The 14,709-nt window shown below is 33.4% G+C and overlaps 1 protein-coding gene and 1 non-coding gene across 2 annotated transcripts in view; one reads left to right on the forward strand and one right to left on the reverse strand.

Annotated features, from left to right (window-relative positions):
• Positions 1-13,559, reverse strand: part of LOC136982273 (proton channel OtopLc-like) — a 36,728-nt gene extending 23,169 nt beyond the window's left edge. Inside the window, 1 exon segment of the mRNA XM_067278751.1 lies at positions 13,143-13,559. Within this exon segment, the coding sequence (XP_067134852.1) occupies positions 13,143-13,435 (293 nt within the window). The 5' untranslated portion in view covers positions 13,436-13,559.
• A 338-nt stretch (positions 13,560-13,897) lies between these two features.
• Positions 13,898-13,969, forward strand: TRNAC-GCA (transfer RNA cysteine (anticodon GCA)). The gene has a single exon. It is a non-coding gene; the product is annotated as a tRNA-Cys (tRNA).
• Positions 13,970-14,709: the final 740 nt, after the last annotated feature.

Here is a 14,709-nt window from a genome sequence, read left to right on the forward strand (position 1 = left end):
CCCAATACACGTAACAGCTAAATTCTATGCTTTCTTAATCTTTTCAGAACACTTCTTTATCATTCGATTTGAATCATAGATTGAGACTTGTAGAGAGACTCAAAAATATGGAAATGCCCAATTCTTATCCCTTAATTTCTGTTAGTTAGTTAAAACCGTAGTGCTTGATACAGCATAGCCACAATGGCCCTTGTAACAAAAATTCTTAAACCAACCAAGTAGTCAATTTGCATGGACAAATACCGTTGACCCTCGACATAACGAATATAATAGGAGGATGAGATGGTCCGACAATGCTAACTGTCCATTGTATCCAAAGATATCGTGGTCAAATATAATACAATCGTTATACGAGATATGATAACGAACAAAAATAGCCTATATTGTAATAAATACGAAATGAAACAAACATCTTATACGTTACGCAACCTAACAGACAATCTCATATTTCGAGTGGAACATGCGGATTAAGTCTATTGTTTCCGAGGTTCGTAAAATCGGAGATCGCCTGCGCAATTAGGAACACGCGAAACCCACAAAAATTTTTTTCTTACGCACGGTATATTTTATTATACACGATGGCCCAAAAATCAGCTAATCATTGTAGACTGAACCGTTTAAAATGAGATCCTTCTTGTTCAATATGCACATTATAACGCTTCCACCCATCTTCAGCAATGGCAGACATGTAAAACACATGGTTAACTAACTTTTGAGCCACCCCGTACTTCGTTGGACATTAAATTCACCTAGAATTTTTGAGTTAGGAATTGCTAATTATATTTATTATTTTCTCTCAAAATTCTTTGATCTAAAACTAATACATGCATCAATCACATTGCAACGGAGTACTTTTGAAAAATACGGCATGGGCAAACTTGTGTAGGGTCGAGGAATTAGACTTGCAAATGATCAAAGTAAACCAATGCTCTTTGATTTCTTTGTATTTCTTAAGTAAAGTTGTTCTTAATTCTCTGAAGAACCATCAACCGAAATATCTTCAAAGATTTCAAGAGCAAAGATAATCTTAGATTCTAAGAAATCCTAGAGTCCGGGATCAAAGACGACCGCATCAGATCTTAATTAGGATTTAAAGTTTTTAAATTGTCAACCTTCCCTGAAATCCCTACAAAGATTATAAGAATATTTTGATGTTCAATATCCTTATTTTTCATGAATATTCTTTGAACCCGGATTAAAGAAGGCCACAATTCACCATAGCTAAGGCTTGTTGATATACTTGCTACATATAATTAATAAATTCATTCAAATATATGAATGAATTGAATGAATGAAGAGTGATGGAATGATGCTTCACCCTTCCAGTTCTTCAATCAATTCATTAAAATTAACTTAATTTGTATTTTCTAACAATATTTTAACATTATAACACTTGGTGCAATTTATTACGAAAGTTTTGTTTGTTCTATATATAAAATGAAGCGACCCCAATATCTTTTGTATGGGTTACGAGTATCAATGTCGAACTTTAACCTGATAAAGAAGTAGGTTAGACGCAATTAAGAGGTCAAAGGTGCTATCTGGAGTACGAATTTTCGAGTAACTAACGTAAGTTTAATTCTTTCCTTTAGAATTAGATGTTAGCTCTTTCTACATCCTGGGGGACAAAAAGGAATTTTTTAATATCCATTAGGGGTTCAGTAGGCTCACTATGTCAAAACAAGATGGTTGGAATGGGGATCATTCCGAATCAACCGTCTCGTGAAAATTTCCATTACCCATGAAATTCTCTGAGACAACTCGACAATGGCATTTATTGCCTTGCCATATGGCCTTCAAAATTCTATCTTAGAAAAAATATGGTTCGCGAACATTTAATGCAGAGAGACTCGAACCCGGACCCTCCAATGAAAAAGAAATTTTTACTTAAATACTTCTGTCACGTATTCAATTTCTCTACTAAAATGTAACCAATCGTAATTTAAAAGTTAATTCAAAGGCAATCTTCCAAAAGAGAATGCCAGCTGAAAAGACATTTTATGAGAAAATGGCGCCTATTTAGGTGTTAGACACGTGAAGAAAACTGAAAACACGTGGCCAGTAAGTTGGCAGGCGCGAACCTCGACCACATAAAACCACCGAACTACCAATGTTCGGTGGTTTTATGCATTCGGCCACTGGTGGACACTAATTCGAAAAGAGAAAGACGTCTAAGAAGCACATATAGGGCTAGACAGCAACAAATTAATTGACTCGGTCAATCATTTAAGTCTTACTCTTTAGCTTTTGGTATTGATGACCTCAACATTCTATTCACATAACATAGCCACACCAACAGTATCATCTTCCAAACTTAAGTCGACAGTTACTCCATTGCAAGCTGCCCCTAATCAGTGTATTCCTAATCTTCATCTTCCCTGTAAAGCCATATTTTATCACAAACAATATGAAATTTTAACTGCTAATTCAAGTACAATCGCAGCACAAGAAAAATTTATTCCTGAATTCATTGCGTTTCATATGTCTTGCAATAAGTCATTGCTTAATTTAATTTTTAAAAGATCATTTAGTTTTACAATTGGAAAAATTCACTTTTCTACTCACCTGTGCGCACCAGTGCCCGAGTGGATAAAACCACTGAACACTGATTGCGGGTTCGGGCCTGAGCAACGGGATGACCACATGGAGTTTTGTGGGTTTTCTTCACTTAAATAGGGACCAATTTCCCACTGAAAGTTTTTTCTGGTGGCAATCCCCCTGACACATCACCTACGTGTTACATTGTCTCCTTCCATCAAATCAAATCCAATCAACTCACATTTTTATACATTTTTTCATCTCCAATCCTATTTCTGGTAAGAAAGATCGTCACCACTTTCTATTAATACCATAATCAACAAAGAAGGCACAAATGCCAAATACAGTATGCAAAGACTATTAAAATTCTGACAGATTTTTGCTGATAAGACTGAAAGTGTCGATTAAGTGCTAAAACAAGTAATCTTGAGTTTTACACAAGTTCATTGGACGATTTACTTATTTCTTCTGCAATTTTCCATGGGAAATACTTGTAAGCATTCATAAACACACTATTCTTAATAATTGTAAGATACATTTCGTTGAATTTTTAAAACTTCTGATTAGCAATCATTAGAATACTTCACGAACTTTCATACAAATATTCTCTCCATGTTTTCCCCCTGTACAATGATTTAAACCTATTAATTTTATGATGATGAACCGGATGATACTTGCAAATTTATCCACAATATTCCCGAAAATATGAAATCTAATTGAGATTAGTATGATTCGAGAACCAATGTCTGAACAATTAGCTTCAAACGTAAGGATTTAAATCCAGGGCAATTCTGGAACACTGCAAAGAAATTATTCAGGAACTTAGAACGCATAAAAAATTTATTTCTTAGACTATTTAACACTTACTAGAGTAGCTTTCACGCATAGTTTCAAAGAAATGGATTCATAAATGCCTATTTTTCAATGAGATGAGCAAGTTCCATTGCTCTAAAACGGATAGAAGAATTGGAATTTAACCAAAGTTCCCTTTCTTTCAGCGACATATTTTGTAGAAATGTTCTTTTTAAAACAATTCTTGAGATTAATCCAAAAATTCCCGATTCGCAAATATAAGCACTTTCTGGATGAAACGTTCGCTGCTCCGACATCAAGACGAAACAATATCCGTGACGTATCGAGTACACGTGATGTAATTCGATAATTTTGGCAAAAGATTAATCTAACGGCCATCAACCGAAGGTTTCTATCAATCAAACCAACAGATTTCGTCAGTCGTCCAAGGAGATTTCGAAAGGAACCATCTTGTAAACAAGAATATTAGGTCAAAACATATTTAAAACGTTAATCTTTTACAACATAAGGATAATTACCCACCACTTATGGCTCTTAAAGATATTAATTAAGAATGGTTAACGCATAAAAAAAACCACGGTAAAAATTACCGATCGGGTGAAACCCACAGAAAAATGAAGAAATTTTAGCCAAATTTTTACATAAAAACATATTGCAAAGGAGAAAAACCATTTTAAATGTTTATTTTTCTCAGTTGTTTAAAGTAAACTATGCCAATTTTTTCCATATTTAAGCGACAGAAATTGTTTGAAGTGGAGAAATTTCACTCAGGATTGAGGTAGACGAATGCTGGAAGTTGTATAAAAATTAATCACCATTTATTTTCATTTTGTGTACACAAAAAACAAAATGATACCGGTTTATATTTAGTTGTGCACTGAATTTATAAAACTGATAAACGTTGTTACGGAAAATTTTTAGTTTTATCACAGGAGCAACTCATAAAACACTCTAAATATTTTTAATACATGGCCATGTTAGAATTTATTATTATTTACGATTAATGTGTTTTACATGTTATACTGTACATTACACATAACGAGAAATTCGTGAATTTCAAAAGAATTTTTTAGATTTTCCATGAAAAAAGTCGTAAAATCGAAAAAATTCGAGAATATCTTTAAAGAATTAAGAATTCTTCTGAAATTCTGTTCCTTAAATTCGCTGAAACCGTGTTCCAAAATATCCATAAAAATCCAAGAACTTTCTCGAAATCATTTCCAAAATTCCCTAAAATTTAACAATTTCCTTGCGATCACTTCAAAAATCCCTAAAAACCCAAAAATGCCCTTGGAACTCCATCCAAAGAAACTGATAAACATTTCAAGAATTCTTAATTTTTCAAATTGTATTTACAGATTTTTATCAGAATAAATTTTTTTAAAATACATTGTAAACATATGTAAAAACATGTTACAAAATATCCTTAATAATTCAATTATTAGGGATTTTAATCTTTTTTTAAAGGTATTATGTTAAAAAGTCTCGAATATTTCAAAAATTTTTTTTGGATTATCGAAGACCTTTGTGACTTTTAGTAAAAATAAAGCTTCTCTTTTCATGTAAATATATTGCTTTTAGAAGCAGCTCTCAATAATCCCTAACTATAAAAGATATTTAATTTTTTAGGGAATTTTTGCAGTTGTTTTTCAAAAGACGTTTATTAGAGTAAACATGGAAAATGTCCGCAGTAAACATTTATAACAGAAGGTTAAAAACATCCCTATAACTTGAATATCACCCTACTTTAAGATGTTTTTTAATTAGCGAAATTTTTCGAAAAATAATTTGCAAGAAGACCGTTAGGGAATTTTTGAATTTGTAACTGAAACAATGCGCTTACCGTTAACCAACGAATTGCTTATTGAAAAAAACCGTTAAAAATCTAATCTAAATCTAACTACCGAAAATTTGGGGATATTTTTGAAAGCTCTTTTCAAGAAAACCATTTAATCTAAACTTGAACGTAAAAATTATGCTGAAATTTTGATAAACGGGAATAAAATCAGGAATTGTTTCGTATCTTTAACAGATGCGCTTTGGACTACACAAGGTGTTCAATGTGCGATTCTCGAATCAACGGTAAAAATTTTGAATTTTTTGGAAATCCTAAGTAAACAAATCCTTTAATCTAAAGTCAGACAGAGAAAATTATACTTAAAATTCGATAAAATAGCCATAAAACCACGAATTGTTCAGCCATGTAACAGGCGCACTTCAGACGATACAAGGAGCAACTTTTAACGCTCGATTTAGAATCACCGAGGAATTAAATTATCAAACAGATAACTTCTAACAGCGATAAACATACTTAAAAATAATCTACGAAAGTTTAAAAGTACCATCGATCAAAAATTAATTTTTTACGCTAGAATCTTTACGAAAATGCTTTAGATCAAGTCCATCCAGTCCTCGAGTGTAATTCTTAGAATTGCACTCGAGGACGGGACGGACTTGGTATAAAATATTTTCAAGATTCTAGCGTGAAAAACAACTGTAAAACTACAATTATCGCGAAAAACTTTCAATAAATTAACGTTAAATTATATTTAATTTAAATCCGTTTAATTAATTACAATCGAATCGAACGTCACCGAAGTAGCAACGAGGATGGGGATATGACAATTTAAAAAACTAATCAGCCCTCATTAAAGAAAGGATGTGAGGTTTATTATGGATATTTTACTTTTGTTACCGGTTATATAATCTATCTGCATAAGAATGCTACTTCGCAACGTGGTTCTTGGCCAAAAAAGTCCATATTCTATTGGAATTTTTTAAAGTATAGACATACCGACAGACTAAATTCACGTCAATGTATAGGATAGAGGTATATGTATAATTTTACAGCCATCACCGGCAGAATTATCAATATTAATCGAGAATAGTGACCCTTAAACGTCCGTTAATATGTTTAGAAATAATATTGAAGCGCTAACAGATCCACCAATACCAAGAATTCAGTTTCAAAAAAACCACGCTAAATTCGAGAAATTATGCAAAAATTCTACAAAATTTTAAAATATTCGCGCTTAATTATAAATTCCTTAATCAAAATCATAATTATTCCTATTCCTATTTTGATGTTATTTCTGAATATTCAAAGAAAATTCCCCATTGTAAATTGAATTGTTCTGGTGTTATTTTTGGATATTCAAAGAAAAAAAGTCAACGTACCTCGAAAGACAGAATTGCACTTTCTTAAAACCTGCCATTCTCCGAGTTGTTTTCTATGTACAATGACCGGGGAGTCCAATATTTAATGTTTACGTCAGCAAAGATAAAATATAGAAAAGACAGGAAGAAAAAAAACAAACAAAAAGAAATATTTGATTTTATCTCGACGTCGTGACTTTGCCTTTTTAGATATTTATCTCAAGTTCGATCTCACTATTTCAGTTTTCATTCGTCGCTAACTATAAAAATTCTTTGTCAATGTATGCTGCTGGAGTAACAAGGATCTCAATAATTATGGTAGGCCTATACCCCCTGTACAATCCCTACAAAAGCCATCAGTTTCTTTGTACAATTCCTCCATTTCCTCCCAATGTTTTAATAGAATAATATAAATCAAAAGCCCTTCTTCGACGATTGCAATTCAAAATTCGAGTTCTGTCCGTCACGCTCTAATTTCTAAACATTTTTTTCTGACAGCCGCGCGCTGTTAAGGTGACCTTTTTTTTTGTTTTTAGAAATTTCTACGGGAAATTCGTGCTTAAACACACGAATAAACAAAAATATTCATTCTAACTCTTGAATAATTCATTTTTCTTTATAAAGACAGCGTATTTTTAGAAATTAAGAAATCTGTTTCTGCTCACCCCAAGATACGAGTTATTACGAGATTTTCTGCCGAATATAAGTGAAATTATTCACCATTTTGTTTATTTTCTGCTTAAGAAAGATAGCAAATAAGCGCAATAACGTGTATTGCCTGTCCATCACCCTCTACAATTTGTATTATTTGTGTACGCACTCGAGAAGTATTCATTATAGCAAAATATAAATAACTTGAAGGCCGTCGAGGCCACTGGTATGATAAGAACAAAGACATGTCACAACGACTTAAAAATAGTCGAAATATTCAATAAATTATTTCCAATAAAACAGATACACGTATCTAAAAAAATTATCATTCTACACCCTATTGTTCACTTTTTACACTGTACCTCTCGGAGAAAACACTAGCAGTATGTAGAATAAAGCGCCATTTTTCGCCTATCGACGGTTTTTGAAATTATTATTATTTTTTTTTGCATTAATTCCTTCCTAAAAATTATTTTAACCTATTTACTAACTATGAAAGCGCTCCTGTGAATAGTTTATCCATAAAATGAAGTTTTTATAATAGTATCTTACAAACTCACGAGGATCTTTCATTCTTTCATGGCATATTTTACAATTTTATGCAGCCTGTAGGTGCATGAAAATTTTGTAAAATCGCACACACAATATGAAAAACAACTTGGCACAAAATAAAATTTAAGAAAGGGACATTCTTTGCACACAACAGCGTGACGGACAGATGCCAAGTGCCAAATTTGATGCTTCAGTATCGAGTCATACGATAACGACATTTAACGAACTTTCGAAAAAAATCGCATTCGTTCCTCTCATTGGTTAAAGGTAGGTGAAATGAACAACGGTAGGCGGAGTCTATATATAAATTACTTACAAACAGTCAAACTCAAGCCGCCATGTTAGCAATTTTTCAATATGGTGAATGGCAAATGCATATTTTTACAATCGCCACTGCGATTTTTCAAGTGAATTTTCTTAATTAAATTTAAATTATGAGTGCTGCCATCTGTCGTAGAAAATAATAAATACATAAAATTAAAATTTTAATTTGCCCCAATTTCTCGTTTTTATACTGTGAAAGACTTGCAAAATATTTAATTACAAAGATCGGGTTTAATATAAAATTAAACAGGTTTCTTACACACACACACACAAATATATATATATCAAAAATTCAAATCTATGAATGTCAGGTTGTGTGTTGATCTTCCACTTTTATATTAACATGCAAAGTGCAAAATTTCACATGGAAAACCAGTGCCGTCTTTAGAAAGTAAGAGGCCCTGAGCCAGAAGAATGTTGGGGGCTCCCATGAAGAAACAGAATCAATACTAGATTACAGACCTAGGGGTCGCTCGTGTAGCTAGCACGGGCGAGACCGGTTACGGATATCGTGCTATCACCCTTTTAACATATCCCAGAAAATCTGTTGACCTTTTTCTTTTTAGCCAGTGAGATTTAACTTTATTACTTTCAGATTCAGGGCCCTTTTTTTTTTAACTCTTTCCGCCCTGTGGGCACTAAGAGGGCCTCTTTTTAGTAGGCCCATTATGGGTTCGGCCAGGCCCACAATGGGGCGACCGGGTGGTGAGGGACGGGGCCCGGCATATCCGAACGGACCACCCCCCGAAAAATTCCTGGGGATTATTCGACCCGTTCGGATTCGATCCCGGGTCCCCCAGAGCGGTAGGCTGCCACCTTTACCGCTCGGCCATCCGGCCGTCTAGACCTCGGGGCCCTAGGCCCGGGCCCCATTGGCCCTCCCCTAAAGACAGCACTGTGCAAAACGTCCAAAAAATAAAACATGAACAGCTACAATCAATTAATTAACACAGAGAAGATCTTTTCAAAATATCTTCGGGTGTCATTTTGTTATACAAGATCCGAATTACTAAAGATTTCCCATTTAAAAAGCAACACATTGCAAACATTTATTGCTGGTAGATTTGCTTCGAAATAGTTTAATTATATCAATTCCTAATGTCATGAGTGCGAATTTTACCTTTTTACGCACCCATGTATCAAATGGTACTCGTACCACGTGTATGCTTCAAACAGTGGAAGCTTTATATGGTGTAAAACTTGCTTAAAGAGATTCATTTAATACAGTAATTATGCAGATTAACACTCCGAAGTAACTACAGTAAATGTTATGACGTGTAATGCCGGGTTACCTGTGATGTAACAGAAGATAACCAAAGTGACACGAGTAACAAAGATAAGATAATCAAAGTGGTCATATCACATATTGTTTTGTTAACAAATCTGAATTTTTATTGTTTTTTGGAGTGGATGCTGGAGACGAGTCGTGCTTCAAATAGAAGGGTACGGATTCAATTCGCGCTCGTGTGAAAGGGGTTTCATTTTTCTCAGATAGTCTGGAAGGTTATATAACTTTTTGTATGTTTATTTTAGTGATATATACCAGTAAATTATAATAGAATAAAAAAATAATAATAATTTATATAGAAAATCGCAACAATAAATGAGCAATTTGCAAAAAGAATTTTTTACAATAATGTTTTGTTGGGAAATGCAAGGATTGTTTCTTTAAACGTGTATGAAATTTCTCCTTTATCGTATACACGGAAACACTTTCAATGAAGAAATCCATTGTTGTTAAAAACATCACCCCATCGACATGAAGAAATCACTTCTTAAAAATCACTTCAGTAAGATAAAGAAACCTATTGTTCTTAACAAAATCAACCCCCTCAGAAGAAAAAAATGTCCTTATCTCTCTAAACAAAAATCACCCCCCCACACAGGAAAAGGTTAAAAAAAATCCTTTGTTCCTCCGAACAAAACTATATCTTTAAACTAATCATTCTAAAATGCCATTTTTTTCCCCAAGATGTACGTAAAACCTCCATATAAACGTACGAGCATGTCCTATTGTGATTGATTTCAGCGATAATGTGTGTATCGTCATCAAGTTAATCAACATTAAAAATTATTAATAGAAAGTTTGAACTGAGATTAAATATTTAACTGTTAACACATTGGTGAAAGAACATGGCATCACCATTCGCGTACTTCAAGACGAAATATCCCATAGTAGGTGCTAGATGTTAGCGGCACGAACATCCTTTCATGTTGCTACTGATGTTGACGGATGTTTATGCATCTTGCACCTCTCAATATGAAGAGTTGTTGCTTTTACAAACCAACTTAAGGCCTGTGGAATTGTCTTCTTCAAATCCTCAAGAACCATTGCCATATCACTCAATACCAATCGTGGTCTACCATCGATCCTTATACTATAAATATTATAATATTTATCCTCATATGTTATTATAGTGACTATCCTACCCATAAACACCTAAAGTAATAGATGCTTACGTTTTCTCAATTGTTAAGATTTAGGATATTCTAAGGCTAGTTCTACATATATTTTTATATTTTGCCTTTCAGTTATGTCGCGAATGATCATCTAAAATGGCACAAATTAATTAAACTTTGGGTTTTTTCTTATTGTCCACACCTTAAGGTTTTATACCTTATCTATAGTCTATATTTATATAATACACGCACACACATATATTATTATACCGTTTATTGTAGAATAAGATCAAGAGCTGTCTTGCGAATTGATATCATAGCGGTTCTTCGAGTAAAGACCTCATAAATCTGCATTACAGTAATCGTAGCTAAAGTGAGATTAACGTTTTGTCTACCACCTAGCAGATTTACTGGGTGTAAGCGAAGTACAAATGATGGAGGTGTATGGGTGTATTGCAGTGATTTTGGAACGAACTTGTGCGTTATAATGGATGCCAATACAAGGGCTATTATAGCAGTTGTTTACGGCTATGAAACCTACAACTTTATCGTTTCACTTATGTAATTTTACAGGAAACCGCATTCTATTAACGTTCTTTTAAAGTAACTAATCGTCTTCCACATTTTTCCATAATTCTACCAATTTAAAACCCGTGGACACTAAAAATTGCATTAAAAATAAGAGGTCCAATTCAAAATCTTACAAAACCGCATGACTTTATCCACAAAACACGCGTTACAACGGAAAAAACCCGAAATTATAACGCGCTGAACGTAATCTTGACCTAACCACCAGGTGGCTAACGGAGCATTCAAGATGGAGTAATTGAATTTTTTTCTCTTTATAAAATCGAACGTGACCAAAACAGAATAGGAAATAATCAATCAAAAAAGAATTATCGTTAAATGTTTGCCATCAATTTTAAGCCCCGGGTCATAATCGATACTAATTTTGTACGGGAGTCTTTTGTCGAATGAGTCAAACTCGTGTTGAGCAGATTGAAATTAAATTGTCGTGAAAATGGATGCGTGACGTTTACATGCCGGATTTTTTTTTGCGTGGGAACTTTCATAATTTAACAATTATCAACATAAATTGCACAGGGAACGACATAATTATAACGCCTGACACGAGTTTTCACAATTCTACTCTCTGTAAACTAAGCAAATTTCACCAGAATTTCATAGAAATATCCACATTCTATCCCCTATTCATACTAGTAAAGCTATTATAATGCCTGGAACATGCGAGAGTTGCGAAAATCCCTACAAAATAAACAACCCGTCAGCTACGTTCGCCATTATGAAACGTGGCGAATTTCTCGATTAATTTTTAAACTTCACGATTTTCTTTAAGTAATCCTTAGTAAATTACGTTCCAGATTTATGCTAATATGAAATTCGCCCTTTTCTGCCGATAGGAAACTGTGAATTAAGCCAAATATCACAATAAGTTCGATGGTATCCGATTCACACTCCACAACTTGGAGCATATTTTTATAATAAATTTATTATAAAATAAATAAATTGAATTTTTTAATGATAATTCGCTGAATTTTTAAATAACAATTTACCGACTTTTTACAGAATTAACTGAATTTTGTTAGGGGGAAAATGTCTGCTACTCACTACCGTAATTAACGCTATTTTAGTACATTTAATAAAATCACAAACGCTTTAATCACTAAAAAATACCTCCGAAATTTATGAAATTTTGAAAGAACGTCATTAATTTCGGCGAGAAGCGCCAGTCTGAGGATATACTTCGCCCCCCTCGTGGAGTATTATATCCTAGTTACTGGTGTGTCGTCAGTGCAGACAAACACACGACTTTGACAACGTTGACAAACCAGATTTAGCGCCAAATACTCTCATCTCTGGGCGACTTCATGTATCTGCTTGGCAGTTTGCCTAGCAAAAAAGTTGCAATTCTTAATCACAATCGCAACAAATGTACAATTAACAATATTAATTAACAATATATTCGAAATTTAAGTGTATGATGCATTAATTTAGGGGTCGAGTGATCAGAAATTTGCATAAATTTATATGTTTTGAAGTCATCTAATTGTTTTTATACGGAGAATTTGGCCCTTTGGCGATGTAGGCAAGAGATATTTTCATAAATAACTCGTAAGTTCAAGGCCTTTCGGTGATAGTAATCAGCAATTAATCATCAAAAATATAATTACATGACTGATTTGAGGCAAAATTTGAGTCGGAAGCGTAAAAGAAAAAACAAAGTGCAGAAAGCGCATAAATATAGCTTCGGAAGGGGCGTTATAGCTTCGTGGGACCCAGTCGAATTTGAATTTGGGGGCCCCACATATAGTATTGACTTCTGACATTTTTCTTCGCAGGAATTTTGGAAAGTAAAAGATCAGTTTGGGAATAATCTATGGGCAAAAAGGGAATTGCGTGGGGCCCCAAACAATGCCACGCTCAAAATTTGTTAAATTTAATCCGAAAATATTAAAAAAAAATCGCTTAACGCATGCAAATTTAGTGGTAAAACACGAAGTCACGCCGGAAACCACGCAATTTAAACAGAAAAATAATTCGAGCACGCTTCTCGCTACGATAAAGCACGCAACACGTAGTTTATGATGCAATTTTTCGAGTAAATCGAAGAAAAATCCGCCACGAAAACGTCAACACTCCACCACCACCACCACCACCACCAACAACAACAACAAAGAGCTACATACTCGGCAGCGGATGGTCCTGGATATTCACCTTCCAAATAGGAATCGCTGGAACATTCGCTAGATATCGGTTCCGATTGTACTTCGACATTCATGGTTAGAAATCTGACTCCCGCCGTTTGAATCTCGGCTCGACTGACAGGTTGGTCACTGGCACCGGAAGTAGGGTCCATTTCTATGTCTGAGTCGATGCCACGATCTAGATCCATGTAGAAAGTATCGCGGGAATCGCTGGATCCTCTTCGTAGGCGTAGGCTTAAATTGATGCTGCTCTGATCGTCATCGGAAGTATTCATCTCTCGACTACACGCGCCGATTCATTAAAATTTACTACGACTTACGACTCGTAAATGATAACTCGTCGTGTAAACCGACCGCACTCGCCTCTCTGTCACGTTTACTCACGTCTTCTCCATCGATCCGACGTCTAGCGCCATCTAAATTTCAAAATTGGCGTCACTCGTTTTTTCGTATTTAATTCATTTTAATTTTTTTATTTTTTAAATTCTCCTTCGTAAAACCAATTCGAAACATTTGGCGCGATTATTTATTTTTTAAAATTTTATTTAAAATTATTAGCGATAATTATATACGTGTAGCGCGCTATTTAGATTAAATACGCATGTTCGTTAATTATACTTTTTTGCAAATATGGTTGCATATTAATGACGCGTAATTTAGAAATAAATTGGCGAAAACGTTGATTTAAACTTTTTTTTAAGTTACAAGTGAGTACATTTGGTGATTTTTAATGTTTCGGGGGTATAGCTCAGTGGTAGAGCATTCGACTGCAGATCGAGAGGTCCTCGGTTCAAATCCGAGTGCCCCCTAGTAATAAAAAGTAATTTTTCTCCAATTTTTAATTTTTTTTTCTTTTAGTAAACGTAAAATCGATCGAAATTTTACGTTTTATATATTAATTAAAATATTAAATATTTTAATTTTAAAATTATACACAAACAGTTTCGTAAATCGCACATTTTAATAGAAAATTACGTTTAAATTTTTAAAATTTAAACAGTGTCCCCTGGCTAATTTTTTTTAGTTTTAAAGTTATTATTATTAATTAATTTTTTGATTTATAACAAGTTAGAATTAACCGAAATATTATTTTAAATTTAATTAGGTGTAATTATTTTAAATTAAAAGAAAATTATGTGCAAAAATCCCTGCAAATCGTACATTTTTATAAGGGAAAAAAGGATTAATACTGATTTTCATTTTTTTAAATTCAAATAGTGCCCCCTGGCTGAAAATTTTTTTAATGTTATAAAAAAATATTATTAATTATTTTTTATTAGTTAAAATCGGCGAAAATCTTATTTCCACCATTAATTAAAATATTAAAATAATTTGAATTTAAAAATTATGTACGAAATTACTTAACTTTCCAGGAAGAAAGTTAAAATTGTATGTGGCGCCATCTATTAAAATATTTTAAAATAAAATCTTTTTAAATTAATAATTATTATAAAATGACAAAAAGCTTTATTTTAAAGATAGAGACTAGTTTTACTTAAAAAAAACAGTTGTAAATAATAATAACGAGTAAAACCTTCATTAAGTCCCA

This window comes from Centruroides vittatus, unplaced genomic scaffold (genome assembly GCF_030686945.1).
Source record: "Centruroides vittatus isolate TY-2023 unplaced genomic scaffold, ASM3068694v2 contig_817, whole genome shotgun sequence".
In the NCBI taxonomy this organism is placed as follows: domain Eukaryota; kingdom Metazoa; phylum Arthropoda; class Arachnida; order Scorpiones; family Buthidae; genus Centruroides; species Centruroides vittatus.